At 42.9% G+C, this 15,994-nt stretch overlaps 1 protein-coding gene and 1 non-coding gene across 7 annotated transcripts; both read left to right on the top strand.

The window, feature by feature from the left end:
- The first annotated feature begins 10,337 nt into the window (after window positions 1–10,337).
- Window positions 10,338–15,434, top strand: LOC125511130 (uncharacterized). 6 transcript variants are annotated; one of them, XM_048676422.2, is made up of 4 exons: window positions 10,338–12,176; window positions 12,917–12,983; window positions 14,136–14,190; window positions 15,029–15,434. In XM_048676422.2, exon 1 carries the CDS (start codon window positions 10,463–10,465, stop codon window positions 12,065–12,067), a length of 1,605 nt encoding a protein of 534 aa, XP_048532379.1. In that variant the 5' UTR covers window positions 10,338–10,462; the 3' UTR covers window positions 12,068–12,176; window positions 12,917–12,983; window positions 14,136–14,190; window positions 15,029–15,434. The 6 variants fall into 6 exon arrangements, with proteins under 6 accessions (XP_048532379.1, XP_048532378.1, XP_048532376.1 ...); XM_048676421.2 differs by having other exon boundaries at window positions 12,917–13,178; XM_048676419.2 differs by having other exon boundaries at window positions 12,917–13,279.
- LOC125511860 (small nucleolar RNA snoR1) lies at window positions 14,609–14,698 on the top strand. The gene has a single exon (XR_007285134.2). It is a non-coding gene; the product is annotated as a small nucleolar RNA snoR1 (small nucleolar RNA).
- Window positions 15,435–15,994: the final 560 nt, after the last annotated feature.

The raw sequence follows: 15,994 nt of genomic DNA, 5'->3' as shown, positions 1-15,994 counted from the left end.
GGAGAATAGCTCAAGCAGTGAGCATGTGCTCAGATTGTCTGGGTACTACAATCGCTTGAATCAAGTGGGAGTTAATCTTCCAGATAAAATAGTGATTGACAGAATTCTCTAGTCACCATCACCAAGTTAGTAGAACTTCGTGATGAACTATAATATGCAAGGGATAACAGAAACGATTCCAAGCTCTTCGTGATGCTGAAATCAACGAAGGTAGAAATCAAGAAAAGCATCAAGTGTTGATGGTAAACAAAACCACTAGTTTCAAGTAAAGGGACAAAGGGAAGAAAGGGGAACTTCAAGAAGAACGGCAAGCAAGTTGCTGCTCAAGTGAAAAACCCAAGTCTGGACCTAAGCCTGAAACTGAGTGCTTCTACTGCAAAGGGACTGGTCACTGGAAGCGGAACTACCCCAAGTAATTGGCGGATAAGAAGGATGGCAAAGTGAACATAGGTATATTTGATATACATGTTATTGATGTGTACTTTACTAGTGTTTATAGCAACCCCTCAGTATTTGATACTAGTTCAGTTGCTAAGAGTAGTAACTCGAAACGGGAGTTGCAGAATGAACAGAGACTAGTTAAGGATGAAGTGACGATGTGTGTTGGAAGTGGTTCCAAGATTGATATGATCATCATCGCACACTCTCTATACTTTCGGGATTAGTGTTGAACCTAAATAAGTGTTATTTGGTGTTTGTGTTGAGCATAAATATGATTGGATCATATTTATTGCAATACGGTTATTCATGTAAGTTAGCGAATAATTGTTGTTCTGTTTACATGAATAAAACCTTCTATGGTCATACACCCAATGAAAATGGTTTGTTGGATCTCGATCGTGGTGATACACATATTCATAATATTGAAGCCAAAAGATGCAAAGTTAATAATGATAGTGCAACTTATTTGTGGCACTGCCGTTTAGGTCATATTGGTGTAAAGCGCATGGAGAAAATCCATGCTGATGGGTTTTTGGAATCACTTGATTATGAATCAGTTGATGCTTGCGAACCATGCCTCATGGGCAAGATGACTAAGACTCCGTTCTCCGGAACAATGGAGCGAGCAACAGATTTGTTGGAAATCATACATATTGATGTATGTGGTCCGATGAATATTGACGCTCGTAGCAGGTATCATTATTTTCTGATCTTCACAGATGATTTGAGCAGATATGAGTATATCTACTTGATGAAACACAAGTCTGAAATATTTGAAAAGTTCAAAGAATTTCAGAGTGATGTGGAGAATCATCGTAACAAAAATAAAAGTTTCTACGATATGATCGCAGAAGTAAAATATTTGAGTTACGAGTTTGGCCTTCAGTTAAAACAATGTGAAATAGTTTCACTACTCACGCCACCTGGAACACCACAGTGTAATGGTGTGTCCGAACGTCATAACCGTACTTTATTAGATATAGTGCGATCTATGATGTCTCTTACCGATCTACCACTATCGTTTTGGGGTTATGCATTAGAGACAGCCACATTCACGTTAAAAGGGCACCATCTAAATCCGTTGAGACGACACTGTATGAATTGTGGTTTGGCGAGAAACCTAAGCTGTCGTTTCTTAAAGTTTGGGACTGCAATGCTTAAGTGAAAAAGTTTCAACATGATAAGCTCGAACCCAAATCGGAGAAGTAAATCTTCATAGGATACCCAAAAGAAAATGTTGGGTACACCTTCTATCACAGATCCGAAGGCAAGTTATTCATTGCTGAGAATGGATCCTTTCTAGAGAAGGAGTTTCTCTCGAAAGAAGTGAGTGGGAGGAAAGTAGAACTTGATGAGGTAACTGTACCTGCTCCCTTATTGGAAAGTAGTTCATCACAGAAATCTGTTCCTGTGACTACTACACCGATTAGTGAGGAAGCTAATGATGATGATCATGTAACTTCAGATCAAGTTACTACAGAACCTCGTAGGTAAACCAGAGTGAGATCCGCACCAGAGTGGTACGGTAATCCTGTTCTGGAGGTCATGTTACTTGACCATGACGAGCCTACGAACTATGAGGAAGCGATGATGAGCCCAGATTCCGCGAAATGGCTTGAGGCCATGAAATTTGAGATGAGATCCATGTATGAGAACAAAGTATGGACTTTGATTGACTTGCCCAATGATCGGTGAGACATTGAGATTAAATGGATCTTCAAGAGGAAGACGGATGCTGATAGTAGTGTTACTATCTACAAAGCTAGAATTGTTGCAAATTTTTTTTGACAAGTTCAAGGTGTTGACTACGATGAGAGTTTCTCACTCGTATTTATGCTTAAGTCTGTCCGAATCATGTTAGCAATTACCGCATTTTATAAAATCTGGCAAATGGATAAATAAAACTGCATTCCTTAATGGATTTATTAAAGAAGAGTTGTATATGATGCAACCGGAAGGTTTTGTCAATCCTAACGGTACTAACAAAATATGCAAGCTCCAGCGATCCATCTATGGACTGGTGCAAGCATCTCAGAGTTGGAATATACGCTTTGATAAGTTGATCAAAGCATATAGTTTTGTACAGACTTGCGGTGAAGCCTGTATTTACAAGAAAGTGAGTGGGAGCACTACAACATTTCTGATAAGTATATGTGAAAGACATATTGTTGATCGGAGATAATGTAGAATTATTCTGCAAAGCATAAAGGAATATTTGAAAGGAGTTTTTCAAAGAAAGACCTCGGTGAAGCTGCTTACATGTTAAGCATCAAGATCTATAGAGATAGATCAAGATGCTTGATAAGTTTTTCAATGAGCACATACCTTGACAAGATTTTGAAGTAGTTCAAAATGGAACAGTCAAAGAAGAAGTTCTTGCCTGTGTTACAAGGTGTGAAGTTGAGTAAGACTCAAAACCCGACCACGGCAGAAGATAGAGAGAGAATGAAAGTCATTCCCTATGCCTTAGCCATAGGTTCTATAAAGTATGCCATGATGTGTATCAGACCTATTGTATACCCTGCCCTGAGTTTGGCAAGGGAGTACAATAGTGATCTAGGAGTAGATCACTGGACATTGGTCAAAATTATCCTTAGTGGAATAAGGATATGTTTCTCGATTATGGAGGTGACAAAAGGTTCATCGTAAAGGGTTACGTCGATGCAAGTTTTGACACTGATCCAGATGACTCTAAGTCTCAATCTGGATATATATTGAAAGTGGGAGCAATTAGCTAGAATAGCTCCATGCAGAGCATTGTTGACATAGAAATTTGCAAAATACTTACGGATCTGAATGTGGCAGACCCGTTGACTAAACTTCTCTCACAAGCAAAACATGATCACACCTCAGTACTCTTTGGGTGTTAATCACATAGCGACGTGAACTAGATTATTGACTCTAGTAAACCCTTTGGGTGTTGGTCACATGTCGATGTGAACTATGGGTGTTAATCACATGATGATGTGAACTATTGATGTTAAATCACATGGCGATGTGAACTAGATTATTGACTCTAGTGCAAGTGGAAGACTGAAGGAAATATGCCCTAGAGGCAATAATAAAGTTATTATATATTTCCTTATATCATGATAAATATTTATTATTCATGCTAGAATTGTATTAACCGGAAATATAATACATGTGTGAATACATAGACAAACAGAGTGTCACTAGTATGCCTCTACTTGACTAGCTCGTTGATCAAAGATGGTTATGTTTCCTAACCATAGACATGAGTTGTTGTCATTTGATTAACGGGATCACATCATTAGGAGAATGATGTGATTGACTTGACCCATTCCATTAGCATAGCACTTGATCGTTTAGTTTGTTGCTATTGCTTTCTTCATGACTTATACATGTTTCTATGACTATGAGATTATGCAACTTCCGTTTACCAGAGGAACACTTTGTGTGCCACCAAGCGTCACAACGTAACTGGATGATTGTCGGAGAGGTATCTCTGGGCCCTCTCGGTAATGCACATCACTTAAGCCTTGCAAGCATTGCAAGTAATGAGTTAGTTGCAGGATGATGTATTACGGAACGAGTAAAGAGACTTGCCGGTAACGAGATTGAACTAGGTATTGAGATACCGACGATCGAATCTTGGGCAAGTAACATACCGATGATAAAGGGAACAACGTATGTTGTTATGCGGTCTGACCGATAAAGATCTTCGTAGAATATGTGGGAGCCAATATGAGCATCCAGGTTCCGCTATTGGTTATTGATCGGAGACGTGTCTCGGTCATGTCTACATTGTTCTCGAACCCGTAGGGTCCGCACACTTAAGGTTTCGATGACAGTTATATTATAAGTTTTGATGTACCGAAGGAGTTCGGAGTCCCGGATGAGATCGGGGACATGACGAGGAGTCTCAAAATGATCGAGACGTAAAGATCGATATATTGGACGACTATATTCGGACATCGGAAAGGTTCCGAGTGATTCGGGTATTTTTCGGAGTACCGGAGAGTTACGGGAATACGTATTGGACCTTATTGGGCCATACGGGAAAGAAGGAAAAGGGCCTCAAGGGTGGCCGCACCCCTCCCCTTGGTCTGGTCCGAATTGGACTAGGGAAGGGGGACGCCCCCTTCCTTCCTTCTCCTTTTCCCTTCCCTTTCCTTCTCTCCTACTCCTACTATTTGGAAGGACTCCTAGTTCTACTAGAAAAGGGGGAATCCTACTCCCGGTGGGAGTAGGACTCCCCTAGGGCGCGCCATAGAGAGGGCCGGCCCCTCCCCTCTTCCACTCCTTTATATACGTGGCCAGGGGGCATTCCATAGACACACAAGTTGATCTTCGTGATCGTTCTCTTAGCCGTGTGCGGTTCCCCCCTCCACCATAATCCTCGATAATATTGTAGCGGTGCTTAGGCAAAGCCCTGCGACGGTAGAACATCAAGATCGTCATCACGTCGTCGTGCTGACAGAACTCTTCCCCGACACTTTGCTGGATCAGAGTCTGGAGATCGTCATCGAGCTGAACATGTGCTAAAACTCGGAGGTGTCGTAGTTTCGGTGCTTGATCGGTCGGGCCGTGAAGACGTACGACTACATCAACCGCGTTGTGCTAACGCTTCCGCTTCCGGTCTACGAGGGTACATAGACAACACTCACCCCTCTCGTTGCTATGCATCACCATGATCTTGCGTGTGCGTAGGAATTTTTTTGAAATTACTACGTTCCCCAACACCAACATCATCCAACAGAAATACAACATGTCAAGTGATAAATGTTTCATAATACAACATCATCCCTTATTCATAATGTTTCATAATTATTTATAGATAGCGTTGGGGCTTCTGTCTGTTCCTTGAGCTTCTTACCATCACTTTGCTCCTCGTGCACCTTGTGCTCATTGCTTCTTCTCTTCTTCTCTTGGTTATCGGTACCTTGCGCGTCTTCTTCAAACCTATCATAGAGCTGTGCAAAACATAAACGGTAATGAGATCATGTCAAGTGATAGATGTACAGTAGTATTTGACCCTTGCAAGATTTACATACCTAGCAGAACTCACAACAACAAAAGGTTGGTCACCATTTGGAGCCTCACTTGGATCATCATTTGGAGCCTCACTTGGATCATCATGATCACCATTTGGAGCCTCACTTGGATCACCATTTGAAGCCTCACTTGAATCATTATTTGGAGGATATTTTGGATCATCGTCAAAATCATGCGGCTGTTGACCATCATCATTTGGAACCTCGTCAAAATCCTCATCTGATGCAACCGACTGTTGACCATCATTTTCATCATCCGTTGAGGCAACCGGCTGCTGACCAACATTTTCATCAAAGCCTTCATCGAAACTCTCTCCGAACGCTGGATCTACTGTGTTATCACAATACTTACCAAAATGACCAGACCCACCACACCTTGTGCACTTATGCTTCCTTGCTCCAAGTCCAGCTCCTTCGCTGCGAGGTCTGATTCGACTCTTCCTTGGTCTACCTGCTGCTCTCTTCAGAACTGAAGCGCAAAGCTTGAATCCAGGGTCCACCATGTCCCATTGTTGTTTTCCCTTCATAGCAGGCAAGGCATAAGCATATGCGGCTTTGAACTTTGCAACAGAGTAGTAATCATGCACATACTGTTGTATGTTCCCTGCTGGACCTGGGAGAGAAGTGATGAAAAACAAGGCATGAATGCATGGCAACCCAGTTATCTGCCATTGCCTACAACTGCAAGTTCTAGCTTCTAAATCTACTGGATATCTCCATTCCCTCTTATCTTTATCCAAATATGATATCTCTGCTGTGGTACCCGAGCAAAGAGTCATGTTCATTTCCAAGCCTGTTGTCTTCTGCTTCAGTTCATTCATCACGGCAGGGATGATAATGTGGCCCATGAATTTTGCCTCGGCAATTCCTGCACAATAATGAAATTTATGCATGTATTCTATCCTTATCTTGTCAAGCAAATCCACCACATAATGACCATTTAGTTTCCGGATCGTTGAGTTGAAAGACTCTGCTAGATTATTGTGCACATAGTCAACTTTGCTCACTTCACTGAATTGGCTTCTGGCCCATAACTTGGAGTAGTGTGTTTCCAAGTATTCTTTCACTTTGGGATTCATGTATAACTGCCTCAAGTGGTAGTTGTGCTTCTTCACACTGCAAGTCAAAGATGCTGGCCATAAATTGTCGGTATACACCTTTCATTTGAATTTCTTCATGAAATTTGCAGCAAGGTGACGCATGCATTCCCTATGCTCTATTCCAGGGAACACATTGTCCACGGCCACTTCTAAACCTTTGCAGGCATCTGTATGAATGACCAACCCATTGGGATGTGCAATAGCCCGGCGCAGATTATGCAAAAACCAAGTCCAGCTCTCCTCAGACTCTGTCTCCAGCACACCATAGGCAACTGGAAATACAAAACTGTGTGCATCAACTGCACAAGCTGCTACTAACTGTCCTTTCAACCTCCTTGTGAGAAAAGTGGCATCAATAGCCAAATAAGGCCTGCAGCCTGCCAAAAGACCCCGGCGACAAGCCCCAAAGCAGACAAAAACCCTCCTAAAGCATTCCTTGGTCTTTGTCACTCCCTGAATGTGTACTCCACGGTGTGGTGATCAATATCTGCAATACTACCTGGGCTTGTCCTCTCCACTTCACCTTTGAATGAATACAACAATTGAAAACTTCCCTGCCATTTATCATAAATAGAATCCATAGCATGTTGTTTACCATTGAACAACCTCATGTATGGTAAATCTATCTTGAACTTATCTTTGATGTTCTTCTGCAATTCCTTTGGACCCACTTGCTGGTTTTCTTTCACCCACTTCTTTACTTCTTCTGCCACCCATCTTGACTTGGCTCTACTGATTGTATCCTTCCTAAGGGTTGATTCCTGGCATGTGTGCTTAAAAGGGTTCACTTTGACCTGAACATTAGTGCTATTCCGCATTTTAGATGCGAGCAGCCTCCATGGACAACCCTCAGTTGGACAGTGCACTCTGTAACGTACTTGATCGCTCTTGTCAACTTTGAAAGTACGTTCTACCTTGATGCAGTATGTCACAAGTGCATTTCTACACTCATTCATGGATGCAAAAACTGTACCTTCTTCCATATGAGGGTTCAAAGGGTCCCATTCAACAGCTGCAAGGTATTCGTCCTCACCCATCACGTCATCATCCACATGGACTGCATTGTGAGCCTCATCTTGGTTTTCAGTCCGAGGTGCCCGTCGTAAATTCCGAATAACATCAGAATATAGCTTCTCTTCATCAACCCCAGAATTGTAGCCATCAAGCTCCACTTCAAGGGGGGCCCTACTGCTGTTGCCCACACTTGTCGAGCCACCACGTCGCCGTGCACCAACTGAACTGTTCTGGCTGGAGATGCCATTACGACGACTTGGTTCTCCCGAGATGTTGCACCCGCCATCCTAGGTCCAAATGCCTGCTCAAGCACATCAACTTGCAGCCTCACATGAAAATTATCTTTCTCTTTATGCCTAACAAACATGGTAGCTAGCTCTTCATCATTACTAACTGTCACCCAATTCTTTTCCCCATCATAGTATTTGTATACCACTTCATCAAGCAAACCCCAAAGATATTGGCTACAAATTACCTCCCCAAATTGTCTGAAACTCCAATTACTAGCCATTGGCAACCAATAATCAAAACCTCCTTGGTATTTCTTCTTATCCTTTGCATCAAACATGTACCGGTCCCTTCTAATGTGCACCATGAAAGCAAACCGCAACTCCATCCTAACTGGCGAAAAACAGAGACGCAATTAGCACACTAATTGGGCAAACCTACTTGAATCGAGTGTTCAAATGCACAACTAAGCTTAATCTAAACAAGAGGCGAGACTTACCCCTCGGGAACCCAGTCGTGGACGCGGCGGATCTCCGGCCCGATGCCTGCCTCGCCAAATACTCCGGGGTCGCCGCTGCTCACCATTTCGCCCTAGGGTTCTTCCTCCTAATTCAAATAGCTCCAGCAGCCCCCCACCTTTGAGCGCTCCGGCCGGGCGCACGGAAGGAGGCCGCGCCGCGGATCGAGCAGGTGGCGGGCGCCCCACCCGTGGCATCGCAGGAAAGTGGTGGGCGTCACAGGTAGCCGTGGAGCGTAGGCGCAGGGCGGTAGCGGCGGAGCAGGCCGTGCAGCTGGTGGCAGGGCAGGTGCTGGCCGCGGTGCGGGTGGTGGCGACGGCTCAGGACAGCCGGCGGGGCGGATGGGTGTGAGCTAGAATGATTTGGGGATTTAGTTGCACGGACCTACATGTCAGCTCCGGACCCACGTCCACGCGGTTCCACATGTAAGCTCCGGACCCACAATCACTAACGCCGGCGGATGGAATGGACTCAAATATGGCCGTTTGGCCTCGTCATAGTTGTTGTGCTCGGACTAGGGGCAAAACTGAGGACAATTCGCATCTGAGAACAAAACTGAGCACATGAACACCACCAAGGGCAAAAAGATAATTAACCCATATATCATAGGGCATAGAAATGGGAGGCATTCTGCAGCAGGGCCAGACCGGGAAACTAAGTACGCGGTCCTATATAACGGGATCACGGATGAGTGATGGCCAATGGATATAGAAGACTTGATCTCGAAGTGCTAGTGTCCGGGCCTCCTGGTCCTGGGTGAGGGATTGACGTTTGTCAGAGTGCTTTAACACTTGACAAGGAAAAAAGTCTATAGAACAGACACAAAGGCCCGCTGCATTGCATTGGGTTGGGTGTATAACCAGATTTTTTTGCCACAACATATGGATTGTCCACATTAGAGACTTAGACAAGCAAGCCTTAAAAGTGTACTAGTATTATTAGTTAATTATCCAGACGTTGCAACGGGGCATACATTTCTAAATGATATTTTTCATAATTAACGTGAGCCTACCGTCCAATGCCCGATGATACTTTTCATAAATAACATGATCCTCGCAATAGTCTTCATAATTACCGTGATCCTTCCGTGCAATGCTCGATGATATTTTTCATAAATTAACGTCCGACTATTTTTTTTGAACACAGTACAAACGTAAGCGCATACGCATACATTCATCCCTATGAGCACTTTCGAAAGACTGAGCCAACATATCATCTTGAAATTTACGAAGTCACCGTAGGCACCCCGTCGTCGACGGGAACGTCCCCTCCCACTGAATGCGCATTGCCGAAAATCCTAAAACAAATCCAAGAATAAATGTGAACACCAGGACTTGAATCCTGATGGACTGGGGATACCACAATTCCTCTAACCATCCAACCTCAAGTTGGTTTACAATTAATGTCTGACTAATTAACATGTGTAATTAATTATTTGACTAATTAATTGCATGCAGCTGTGGACAAGGCAGAGACTAGGCAAGATGGACCAATTTTTGGCATTAATAGTTTGCCCACAGAACTGACAAAACGATACCTAATTCAAAAATGTATTTTTGTCCATTCATAAAAATGTATGTGATCCTCATATATGAAAAAAAAAATTGTACAGTGTAGAAAAAATGTTCCCACAGCTGAAAAAAATTCATGCCATTTAATTCGTGTATTTGAAAAATAAATTTACGCTTTTTACGCTTATCCAATTGTTTTTCAAAAGTAGGTATCTTAAAAATAAATTTTGCTTCCGAGTTTTTTTCCCGGTTTCTGCCACTCTCCCCCCCCCCCCCCTTCCCTTGTTTTTCATGTTCTTGATTTTCTCTATCTTGTTTGTTTAAAAAAGTCATCGAAATCTATTAATATGTGATATAGTTTTAAAGATCTCGATGCGAGAAATACAGCAGTGAAAACGGTTTGTGATTTGGATGCATGGTGAAGACATAAAACAATTTGCAAAAAATAATCTAGAAAAGAAAAGCACAAAACTCATGCTGCGACAAGAATAGTTCATCGATCTGGTTCGTCGACTCCTAATTCGATGGCTGTGAGTGGCTAAGTCGAGGCAAGTCGACCTCAGACTTTACTCTAGCAACTTCCGCCGCCGCTGCCGGACACGACCTTGACCTTCCAAACTCCGGTGAGCCTCCAAATGGCCCGCCGCCTTCTCCATCGTAGCCTCAGCTATTCCTTCTCCGCCGCGGACATGGTCGTCTCCTCCATCCGCCTCCTCTCCGCCACCAACCCTAGCAAATCAGCCCCAGCCCCCGCTCCCCTTCAGCCAATTAACCCCAATCCCGATCCAGGAGCAGCTCCTCCCCCTCCTCCTCCCACCACCACCATCCTCCTGTCCCCGGCGGACCGCCTCCGCGGGGTCTTCCTCCAGAAGCCCCCCGGCCGCGCCGCCCTCCACCGGGCCCTCTCCTCCACGGGCCTCGACGCCCTCTCCCCGGAGGTTCTCTCCGATGTGGTCAGCCGCGGCAACCTCAGCGGCTCCGCCACCGTCGACCTCCTCGACTGGGCCATCTCCAGCGCCAAGCTCCCCCCTTCCGTGCAGACCTGCAACATAGTCATCAGGGCTCTGGGCAGGAGGAAGTTCTTCAGCTCCGTCGAGCCTGCCCTGGAGGTAATGCGGAAAAATGGCATTTTTCCGGACCTAACCACACTGCAGATCATCATGGATACTCTGGTTGCCGCCAGGCAGGTCAACAAGGCCGTCCAACTGCTCGAGAGCGACCAATTTGGGTTAGGAATTGGGCAAACTTGCAACAGAAAGGAGGCCTTCTCTGCTCTCATTGAATGCCTCTGCCGGAGGTCACATGTCGGCGTTGCCAGCTCGCTCGTACAAGCCGCCCGTGGACAACCATTCCATCTTGATAAACAAGTGTACAATGATGTGCTTGGCGGTTGGGCGAGGTTTGGGAGGGTTGATAAGCTGGAGCATTTCTGGGCAATGATGCTGGAGGATGGGCTAGTGCCCGATGATGTTTCGCATTGCCATCTCATTGAGGCATTGGGGAGGGCAGGGCAGGGCGAGGAGGCACTCAGGGTGTTTGAGAAAATGGTGCAAGAGGGATACGGTCCAACTACGATGGCCTACAATGCACTTGTTTTCAATTTTATTTCACTGGGGGATTTGGACAGGTCCATCAAGTATTACAAGGATATGGTGGACAACAATTGCCCTCCAAACAGTGACACATACTGCAAGATGATTAGAGCCCATCTGAAAGCACGCAGGGTGGCTGATGCACTTCAAATGTTTGATGACATGTTGGCTCAAGGTATTCTGCCAGATACAGGGGTAATTACATCATTCATCGAGCCACTTTGCACGTTTGGGCCTCCTCACGCTGCCTTGATGATCTACCAAAAGAGTAGGAAGGCTGGCTGTACAATATCCTTGAAAGCATACAAGCTTCTGCTTGAAAGGCTTGCCAGGTTTGGGAAAAGCGGGACAGTGTTGAACATTTGGGAGGAGATGCAAGAGAGCGGGTATCCATCCGATAAAGAAATTTATGAGTTTATTGTAAATGGGCTTTGCAATGTGGGTAAGGTTGATGCTGCTGTTTCCGTGGTGGAGGAATCACTAAGGAAAGGCTTCTGTCTAGGGAGAGTTGTTTATAGCAAACTGAACGACAGGCTGCTGGAGATGAACAAAGTGGAGACTGCATACAATTTGTCAAAGAAAATCAAACATGGGCGCACACTTGCTAATTCACGCAACTATTGTCGTGCTAATGGTTGGCACCTGTGATTTGTGAACATATTTGGCTGGCACGCAACTATTTGGTATGCTGGTCAAAGCAGTTCCATATGGGTTTAAAGTAGCCTCATTTGCATTCTGCAAAAAAAAAACGGCAAAGGTAAAACGCAAGTTTGGCATGTACTTATTCTTGACTGGCTATTTCATTCATACCATGTTATTGTTTATATCTTTTTACTGGCTAGTTTTAGTGGGGTTATTCTGACAAAATCTTGCCTGATGAGTAGTGGATTAAGTAGCAGAAAGCTACATCAAACAATGAGACAAAGTAATCAAATCGGTAGAATGGAATGGATAGACATGTACTGTTTTCTTGTGTACTTCTGGTGCTCTGGAGAACTACAAACATCAGATTAGACCTGGAGTTTTAGAACTTGGGTTCCTGGGGGAAATGCAGAGAAACTATTACAATAAATCAGTTGGATCTCAAGTATCAGAACTGGGGTCCGTTTAGGAGTCGCTGAGAAATTAGCCTGATGTATCCTCGAATAACTGGACTTCAAGGTACAAAAGAACAGCAATACTTGAAGGTTGAACTGGTAGACCGACCCTGACATGAACTTGTAATATCTGGTAAACGGCCACATCCTACCTGGAATGGAACATCACATCTGCAAAATTCAGTTTAGTCCCAGTTATCCTGTTGCTGACTGCTTTTGTTCAATTGTTGTGAGTTTTATGTATGGTCTGTATCCATTGATAATATAATCTGTTAGTTGCATATTTTCCGTAGCGTTGTTCTCATTGTATATATATTCTTTGCTCTGCTCGGTATAAAATTTTCAGTTCATTTTTGTAGGTTCTGTAACTACCTATGCCTTTTGTCTTCACATGATGTAGGCTGCTGATTTCAATGAAGATGCAATCATGGATTCAGGAGATAACTGCCCAGAACTGTTGCTATCAGGTATGAGGACTGATATATCATGTGAGGTCAAAGAAGAGAAGTGCTTATTACACAAGAAGAAAATGAAAAGACAGGACATTTTATTACAGTAATGATGAAATCCGGGGGGCTTGCAACCACAGAATGAAATGAAATCCCATACGATAAAGCCTCCTCTGTGGTTTGTTACTTTGTCAGGTGCTATTTTCGAGCAAGGTATCAGCAGATACTGTGTTTGAACACAATTGCTAGCAAAGTGTAGAGAGAATGAAATGTACATTCAGTCACTATTTCTTCCATGTTATTTAAAACCTCAGGTATATGAAATGAATACTACTCTCTCCATCCCACAATATAAGATCATTTTTCAAGCTAACATAGCTTGAAAAGCGATCTTATATTGTGGGACGGAGGGAGTAGTAATTATCCATCTTAGTTTTGTGCAATTTTGTTAGTTAAAAAATGTGAGTTTTGCAGTTAGTACAACCTGTCTCTGTTATCTTCTGATGATATTTGGCAGCTTATGGATAGAAATGCATATTCCAGTTTTGAACTTTTGATAGCTATTAACATTTACAAGGTAGTTCATTGCTAGCTAAATTCTGGTTAGTAATTGTCTGTGTCCGCCTCCTGCTGGAATTTGGTTGTGTTTGGTTGGGACTGGGACAGGTTTAGTTGCACTGCAACTGTATGGCATATTTGATATGTGTATCCTTTTTTTCCCTGAGGTTTAGCTGTTGAAAATCCCTTCAGATGTTCAATGATGTGCTGGGGAAAAAGGGATGAAGAAAGATGTGTGTGGCTGTCAGAAAGAAGTATTTGCACAAACATATTATAATTTGTGTGTTAATTAAATTTTGGGTTTTCAAATCGGAACCAAAAACTAACCCGTACTTATTATCTTTAGACTTTTTTGGAATTTGCAGAAAAAAATTAGTGTGTGTGTGTGTGTTCCCTTTTCACTTTTTGGGGACTTCTGACTTCATAATGAACTTTTCCCCTTTTCCCCTTTTCTGTGGATGTATGTATGCTGCTTAATTCCTGTATGTGTGCATCTTTGTCCTATCAAGATTCTCTGTTTGTTCCTGTAAACAAGTGGTCTTAGTTTGATCTGAATCTGGGTTATTTATATATATTAACAATTTGTCATGTTCCACTTGCTGATCTGTGAAGGTCCTCAACTTCTTGTCGCCTGGGATCATTTGATATTTGGATCCTTCCATCAGAGGTATGCTTCAGTTAGTTTCCACATTTCCAGGTTTTCCTCCATGGATAATATGGAAGTTTAGCCTTTGACTCGTGTGTCTGTGCGTGTGCCATGTAGCTGCATGCTTGACAATGGTTATTTGTGTTAGTGTGGATATTGTCTACATTAGAACGGCTTCTGAGGCCCCACTTGAGTTTTGTTCATTTATCTATGCTCAGATTTGGTTAGTGTGTCATCTTTGATATGGAAGGCAAATTATTCATGGATATGATTCAGCATTTAACAATATGTTCTTAACATCTTTATCAAAGACTATACTTTGTTTGTGAAATGAACTATTGGATAATTGGATTTCTTGAATGCTTCTTTTACCAATATTGGGCTTTTATTCTTTGCCTGGATTTCTTTGAGTTTCTAGTGTTGTTAGTAAGCCGGTGGTGGCCTTGATGAGCATTGCTTACTTCTGACACCTCTTGTATGAGACGGAACTTGCCCTGTTACCATGAGCAGATTAGCAAACCTCTGAGCTCTTGTTTGTCATTGATCTATTGATCCTGTTATCCCTTCCATTTTGTCGTCACGTTGTTCCTGCCCATGTTAAGATGTCCGTAATTTTTGCCAACAGTGGATATGCAGTGATGCACATGTCTCCTTTTTATTGCAGTATAGACTGAGATAGAAACATCAACGTTTATGCTGTTTCCTTACCTTCTTTCATGTTTTCATGTGCTACATATTTCTTGCTGCTTGTGAAAGAGATTGCAGAACAAACAAATTGTTTATTTCCCTGAAAGACCTTTCAACTATGGTGTATATTCATATCTGAAAATTGAGGTTCCTTTCCAATTTATATACACAGGAAGAAGGCACATTACGAAGATTCGGCCCCTTTCAGTTCTTCTACTTGTACCAGTTTTGTTAGGATGCTACTGATTTGACGCAAGAGCTAAAGACGACTTGGCGGCACACAAACTTGGAAGTGTCGATGAAATAATCTCTGCTGTTTCGAGATATATTGTTGTCCTCGAGATATTTATGGCTGACCAGTTTATTTAGATTAAGCTATAATGTTACCTGGTGCATTTGATCATTTTGTTTCAGAGACACGTGAGGAAATTTTGCTGAAAATAATCTGCATATACTTTCAAAGCCAAGCCATGTGAATTACTTTTGGACCAATTTATTTCTATCAAATTATGTAACCTATGCTTGGCGTATGCGAGACAATTTATTCTAATCAATATATACTGTGATGCCTTTTGATATTTCGTTATGGAAAAAATGTGAGGGAATGTTGCCAGAAAGTTCTGGGCTTGATGCATATGTCCACCAAGTTCTTTGTGGTTGTATGTAAAGTCTACCTTCTCTGTGTTCTTGTTGCTCATATAGGGCAGGTTCCCAAACAACAATATGCAGGTAAGTTATGTTGAAAAATCATGACATCATTTGAGTTAAACAGAAAACTAAGTTATGTCCTGAATCCTCTGCAGCAAAATGTTCGCTGCTTGGATCACTAGAACAAGTTCTTCATGCTGCTTAAACCCTGAGAAGAAGAAGTTGTTACATTAACCTTTTATAGAGCTCAGCATGCAGGGGTTGATGCTTACATGGTATTTGTATAAGTAATAATTAGGGATGCAGAACGGCGTCCCGCAAAAGCGCCAGCTAGTACAAATTACTGTAATGTGCTCTAATCCAGCTAAAACAGTTTTTTCTCGTTTTGAACGGGAAGCGGGGTGGATCGGGCGCCGCCCTGCATCCCTAGGTAATACTTACAGGCATTTGAGCGCAAATTTTTTGTTTGCGCAAAAGGTAGCACATCATA

The sequence above is a fragment of the Triticum urartu genome, chromosome 5A (genome assembly GCF_056163025.1).
Source record: "Triticum urartu cultivar PI428250 chromosome 5A, HENAU_Tu73, whole genome shotgun sequence".
NCBI classification, from domain to species: Eukaryota; Viridiplantae; Streptophyta; class Magnoliopsida; order Poales; family Poaceae; genus Triticum; species Triticum urartu.
The sequence above is the reverse complement of the archived record's forward strand: the minus strand, read 5'-3'. Positions and strand labels throughout refer to the sequence as shown.